General features: G+C 41.2%; 1 protein-coding gene across 3 annotated transcripts in view; it reads right to left on the reverse strand.

The window, feature by feature from the left end:
- The window catches only part of MON2 (MON2 regulator of endosome-to-Golgi trafficking), a 124,343-nt gene extending 117,524 nt beyond the window's left edge, over nt 1-6,819 (reverse strand). For 2 of the 3 annotated variants that reach the window (XM_007450187.1, XM_007450188.1), the window contains exon 1: nt 6,323-6,819. In XM_007450187.1, the coding sequence (XP_007450249.1) occupies nt 6,323-6,433 (111 nt within the window). In that variant the 5' untranslated portion in view covers nt 6,434-6,819. The remainder of the gene's footprint in view (nt 1-6,322) is intronic. The other variant, XM_007450189.1, reaches the window with a different exon arrangement.
- Nucleotides 6,820-7,143: the final 324 nt, after the last annotated feature.

Consider the following 7,143-nt stretch of genomic DNA (forward strand, 5'->3'; position numbering starts at 1 on the left):
TCATTTTCATGAAAGTAAAAATACAACAGTCAAAATCTTAGTAAAAAAATAAGCTATGTATGCTTTACACTTTAACAATAAATTTCAGTGGCTACGGTACTAACTTTCAAAAATATATAAAACACGCTAGAGACTAATCAAAAGCTTTTTACCTTTTTTTTTTTTTTTTTTTGCGGTACGCGGGCCTCTCACTATTGTGGCCTCTCCCGTTGCAGAGCACAGGCTCTGGACGCGCAGGCTCAGAGGCCATGGCTCACGGGCCCAGCCGCTCCGCGGCATGTGGGATCTTCCCGGACCGGGGCACGAACCAGTGTCCCCTGCATCGGCAGGCGGACCCCCAACCACTGCACCACCAGGGAAGCCCCAAAAGCTTTTTAAAAAGCTCTCATTGTAAAATGCTCTTAGAATACTGCAGTAAGCTTGTAAAATTTTCCTAGATGTCCTAGTGAAAATGTTACTGCTTATATTACTCTTGAAGTTAACATCTAAAATATTTATCAGAAGAAGATGAATTTAATAGACCCTAGGAATCTAATGTACCTTTTCTGGAATAAAGTCAACAACAGCATAAAAAAAAGAGTAGAGTCAAAATCTAAGATCACTAGCATGTCTACATAACTATGTAAATTGCATCATACAGGAAAGTCAGTCTTGACCAAAATAATTTATAACTCCTTACCACACTTGTCATACTGCTCTGACTAGTGTTGACAAGTTTTTTGAATAAATTGTGAAAACTAATTTATTTCAGTGTATAAATCATGGATTTCTTCTTTATGCTGAGGAAAAGAACACAACTGGCTGTATCATGAGCAAATTTTCTCTGACCAACATCAACAGGAAGAAAACTATAGTACGTTATAGGATACTAAACAAAAACAGCTCCCAATTAAGAATGTATACATGATCCAGTCCTCATTCTTCACTGTCATAAGGTCCTGAAAATGAGATCTTCACCTTAGCAGAAGAGCCAGCTGACTTGGGCCTCAGTCCCCAAATAGCTGGTTGAAGGGAAAATCCTGTCAGGGTAAGTAGAGGGCATCTCTCTCACCAAGGGTCCCCGCTCAGCCAGCTAATGCATAAAAACAACAGACACTGAGGAACTCTACCACAGGAACCTTTGCTTTTATAGGCAAAAATCCCTGCCAACCAAAACTTAAATGTATAAGAAGAAACAAAGTACATAGCCTGGGAAGACTACTTGTACTTTATTATATATACCCTTACTGATTCCACTTCATTTAAAAAGAGAGAGAAAAAAACCCATCCTCAATCCTAATTCTGACCACCTCAAGTCAAATGACCTTCATTCCCTTTCCTCTTCTATCACCCATTCCCTGGACTTCATCATCCTCTAGTGCACCACCACTTGGCAATCTGAAATCCAATATCTCCACTTTTGTCCCTTTTGTCCTTATCCTTCTAGCTCTCTCACTCCCCAACACCACTTTCTTGGATTAAAGTGTTCCAATTCAATTAATTGCTGCTAGTCCCTTAACCTTTCCATCTTGCAATCAATCAAAGTTGTCTTGGATTGCCTTCTTAGGGAATTCATGATCTCATGATCCATCATCATTTCAACCACTTTTCCTGCGAAGACTCTTAAGTGTTCCAAGTCAATTTCTCCTTCACTTCTACAAAGTGATCCACTGCTCCCCTCAAACTTCCTATCACTATTTTCACCACAAACTACTCCTAGCAACAAGCTTGTTTCCTATCTTACCAAGAAAACAGAGGCCATAGGTCAAACTGTCCACAAATTCCTATCCCTCCATTATGCCCCTCGTTCAAATGTATTACATTCAAATCCATTTTTTTTCTTTTACCCTTCTTCTGTCAGAAGATAATGTGTCCCTTCTCAGATTGAAAGCCAGTTCATACACTTAAGCCCCTGAAACTCCAGCTTTCTCAGGGATCTTGCTCCAGCCAAGTATTCCCTTTCTCTCCCATATCCCTAACCTTAGTCACCCCAGCTGCCTCTTTCCACCCTTTAATGCTGTTATTTCCCAAAGTTCCTCCTGATATTCTCGTTCTATACACTCTTCCTGGGCCATTTTATCTACTCCTATGGTTTCTACTAACATGTGTAACTGATACACCTAAATCTAAAATTCTAGACTTCCCTCTTAAGTGCCAAACCATCATTTTCAAACACCTACTGATCATTTCCACTTGGATGTCACACATAAACCTTAAACTTAATATTCATGACTACTCATTTTCTCCAAAAACATTTTTTCCTCTTAGTGATTTACCCAGTTTCCCAAGCCAGAAACCTGGGAGGCATCACAGATTTCGCTTTCTACATTATAAAAAGGTCACTGTGCCCTGGTAATTTTACCTGCTAAATCTCTCTAATCCATACTCTCTCTTTCACCCATGTCTACCACAATGCAAGCCACTTTCTGTCTACCCCTACTGCTACCTCAGTGCAGACAATCATCTCTATAAAATTTGCTCTCTATGCCTCAATCTCAATCCCCTCTAATTCTTCCCTTCAGTACTGTTACTGTAATGTTACTGAATATAAATTTGATATTACTCCCTCTCTTAAAAAGCCTTAATGGCTTCCAATCACCTTCAGCATGAAATTTCTTCTACATGGAATACAAACATGCGCTATTTCCTCTGCCTAGAATGACCCCCTTCTTCCCTTGGCTGGCTTCTACTCATCCTATATAGACTCAGCTCAGGAATTACAAACTCACTCTGACCACACTTCTAGGCTCAATTAGATCCCCCTCATCTGTTTCCACAGAGTAGTGCCTGCAAATAGAAATGACCAAAAAGGTTTTATTCGTTAAATACAAAAAACCTCAGAGTTTACTGCCTCTGCAGGCCACTGAATATCAATTACACCAAAGTGATTTTACAAAGTTTTAAAGTAATTTTTAAGACAATGAAAAAAACTTTTCATACAAATATTCCAGAACAAATTAGCTAGTATGCCTACGCTAAAAAAAAAAAGGCTTCCCTGGTGGCGCAGTGGTTGAGAATCTGCCTGCCAATGCAGGTAACATGGGTTCGAGCCCTGGTCCGGGAAGATCCCACATGCCATGGAGCAACTAAGCCCACGTGCCACAACTACTGAGCCTGCACGCTACAGCCCGCAAGCCACAACTACTGAGCCTGCATGCCACAACTACTGAAGCCCACACACCTAGACCCCATGTTCCGCAACAAGAGAAGCCACCACAATGAAGCCTGTGCACCACAGTGAGGAGTAGCCCCCACTTGCGGCAACTGGAGAAAGCCTGCACGCAGCAACAAAGACCCAACACAGCCAAAATTAAATAATAAAATAAATAAATTTATTAAAGAAAGAAAGAGAGAAAGAAAGAGAGAGAGATAAAGAAAGAAAGAAAGAAAGAAAAAGAAAGTTATACTGCTGAAGAATGAAAATTCATATTTAAGGAAAATAAGGAGAAAAAAGAGGAAGGACTGTATTGCTGTTATTATTTAATTACTATCTTTATTATAAAATGACAAAATGACATTATAGCCACTATAAAAACAACTTAATATGCAAATTGTTTTGTAAATGAAAACAATTAAGTTGGAGAAAACTGTAGAAAATCCAAAGATAAGTAATAAATATCAGTAAGTAAGACATTATCCTTTATCAACACTCTTTTCTTCTGTTTTTGTAACAGATTTGAAATCTTAAAAAATCCAGCTTATTATTAAGAAAAATATTAAAGCCAAGCACTAGGGCCAAAAAGGTAGAAATTATTAAAACTTAAAGACTAAACATAGAATGTCTCACTTCATTCTACCTTGTTTATAAAGTAATGGAGAGGGACTTCCCTGGTGGCACAGTGGTTAAGAATCCGCTTGCCAATGCAGGGGACAAGGGTTCAAGCCCTGGTCCGGGAAGATCCCACACGTCGCTGAGCAACTAAGCCCGTGCACCACAACTACTGAGCCTGCACTCTAGAGCCCATGAGCCACAACTACTGAAGCTCGCGCGCCTAGAGCCTGTGCTCCGCAATAAGAGAAGCCACTGCTTGCCGTAACTAGAGAAAGCCTTCACACAGCAAAGAAGATCCAACGCAGCTAAAAAAAAAAAAAAAAAAAAGTAATGGGGCAGGAGACAACCATTCCAAAGCATATATGCAGTTAGCACTGTATTGTATTAAGTTCTTGAGTAGGCTTTTAAGTAGTTCAAAATGACTATTTTTCAGATAATGTTTGTGAAGATACTGGGAGAATGTTAACCAGCAAATCAGTATACAGATGGAAAAGCTTCTTATACATAGAAAGGCTTTGCCTTAGGGTCTACCAAGCATACTTCTCCCCTGACCCCCACCCTCCTAAAAAATAAATACTACTAAAAACTTACCAGTTCTTTTAAGAACAAAAGTCAAAATACAGCACTGCTATCAAATTACCAGGGAAAATTTAATTCAACCAAAATATTTCTTGAAAGTCAAGGCTCTCTCCTAAAAAAAATCACTTTTAGGCTAATTACTTAATTCTTGTTTTACACTCGTGACACAGTCAAGGTTTTTTTTTCAATTCCTAAAGGACTGCCCTAAGCATATTAAAAGTGCCACTGGTTAAGAAGTCAAAGTTCTTATATCCAACAAATTCTTGTGGAGCCCGTATCATACACAAAATTATGTATCAGAGATAATCACACCAAAAGTTACTTTTGCCATAACCTAGAAGACTAGGTGCAATTACTAAATACCTCTTTAGCTAAGGTTCAAGTAAAAAAAGCTAATGAGCTTTATTGAAAGTTCCTAGATTAGAAAGGGACTGAGTTTTAGAACTTTGTAAATTAGCTGTTTGGAGCTCTGAATGCATTTTCCAATAGAAATAATGTAATAAACAGCAATTAAATCCGCAAGCCAGCCCACAAAAGCCTATGATACAGAGGAATCACAATTTTTATATATAAGAACTGGGAATAGCCGGTTCTATAAATTATTGTTAAAATTACAAAACAGGATTTGAAATTTTCTAATTTCCTTACAATTAGAACAGCCCATTTCTTTAAAATTATTTAAAATGGCCAAATTGGTTTTTTTGTGTGTTTTTTGGCCAAATTCTTTAAAATACTTTTTATAACTTTGAACAGATCATATAGAGAAAATAATGAAAATCGATATCACAACAAACTACTGACTGTCTGAAATAAAACTTATAATAGTCATCTTTCCAAAAGTGGCACATCTGGTTTCCATCATTGGGTAGGTAATATTTTCTTACTTTATTAAAAAAAATACTAGATGGAGTTTGTTGAAGAATGATGAGACCAAAGCACTTACAGAAAAGTTAAGGTTCCTTAGAAGTCTAAAATTCAAACTTTATTGGGTAAGTTCTAATTATGAAATTGCAGGTACTCCAAACTACATTAAATAGGAAGAAATATAAAATAATTGCTTTTACCAAAATGTCACTGAAATGTCTTATTTCAGAAACGTGAAAAGATATTGTGTAGCATCTTTAAAAAGTTTAAGAGAAATAAAATGGCATCTTAAGATAAAAAGCCAATAGAGACTAAATGTTAATAATTTCTATTCAGGAATTATTTGGAGAATTTAATTTGTATATATTATTAACTTGAGCCTGTTTAATAATATGCTTTTTCCCTCTTATGACTTTCTCATCATAATGTAATAAACCCACTATTTAACACTGTTTTACATCAGAAAGAAAAGTGAAGCTCAAAGAGGTTAAGTAAGATGTCTTTCTGTTTTGCTAGCACTTAAATTCAGGTGTATTCTATTTGACTCCAAGCCCAAACTTCTCAATACAGTATTGCTCATAACAAGGCTTAAAAGATTCCTGTGGCTCTTCACTGTTTGTCCTAAGTCAGGTGTCTCCAGATAATTGAATACTTCATGAGATTGATAAGAGTTAAGCTACATGACCCATGACAAAGAAGGAAAGCTACTTCCAGTTGAGCGCTATATACTATAAACGCAAAGGGGCACAGACTGTACAACAACTATGATTATTAGTTTTTAGAAGCAACAAACATAAGTTTCTGAATCCTGCCGTGACCAATTTAGTGTTTGAAAACGGCCAGAAAAGGGGAGGGTACCATACACCTAGCTGAATTCGCTGAATCGGCTCAAGCCGCGAACTTCGTTCCTAAATCTGGTGGACAGGACGGTAGAGAAAATGAAAGCGCCTCACACTCGCCAAAGCAAACTATAAAAACGCTTGTGGAAAAAACCCACCGGCTCGTACATCTGGAAAGGTGGAGGGCCAAAGGGGAATCAGACAGGGCTGGAGGATGCAAGTGAAGGACGGGGTCTAACAGGACCGGCTATGCTCACCGTGCCTTCTCCCGAAGTCGCCCGAAGCTTACCTCCTTGACAGGTGGGAATTTCTTCTTGCATTCCAGGGACAGGGCCCGCAAGTCGCTCTGCATATTCTCCAGCAGCTTCTTAATCGCCTCGGGGCTGTTGGTGCCAGACATGATCCACCAAGCTCCGTGCCAATTTCTGAGCGGCGCAAACGAACTCCGGCACCTGTCAGCTCCGTGGGGCGACCGGCAGCTCCTTCCAGGCGCCTCTGGCCCTTGGGCTGTCCGCCTCTAAGGCTCCGCGGGGGCTCGGCCCGGCCTGGGCAGCGAGCCCGAGCGCCCCCGGCAGCCTCCTCGCAACTCCCCCGGCTCTTATCCGAGGGGCCCCCGCAGTCGCCCCGCCCCGCTAGCCTCCGCCGGCTCTGGCAGAGGAGCCCACAAGGTGGGCAAGTCCCTCCCGCTGACGCAGGCTGGGCCACACCGGTTGTCACCAGCCAACCTGGTGAGAAGCTTCAGCGCTGTCTCCCCAGACCTCCCAGACTCCCCGACGCCATTAACCGAGTCGCCCACAATTCCGAGCGCGGCCGGGACACGTCAGCTGCACTTCCGGGCACCGCGGCCACCGCCTCCGCAGCGGCCAACCCAGGCGGCGAGCCTCATGCAAGGCGTGGCCAGGGGCGTGGTCACGCCCTGGGGAGGCCCGGATCAGGCCCGGGGCGCTTCCCGGGGCCCCCGTTCCCGGCCTCCGAGCCGGCTTAAGGCGCAGTTTGCCTCGAGATTCGCTTCCTTTTAGGTGACAGGTGTCTGAACAGAGCCCCTGGTACTCGTTGTTGTACCTCTTTGCGTATGTTTGTGTTAAATTGTATTTCGGTGTAAACAGTTTG

The sequence above is a fragment of the Lipotes vexillifer genome, unplaced genomic scaffold, assembly GCF_000442215.2.
Source record: "Lipotes vexillifer unplaced genomic scaffold, Lipotes_vexillifer_v1.1 scaffold837, whole genome shotgun sequence".
Lineage (NCBI taxonomy): Eukaryota > Metazoa > Chordata > Mammalia > Artiodactyla > Lipotidae > Lipotes > Lipotes vexillifer.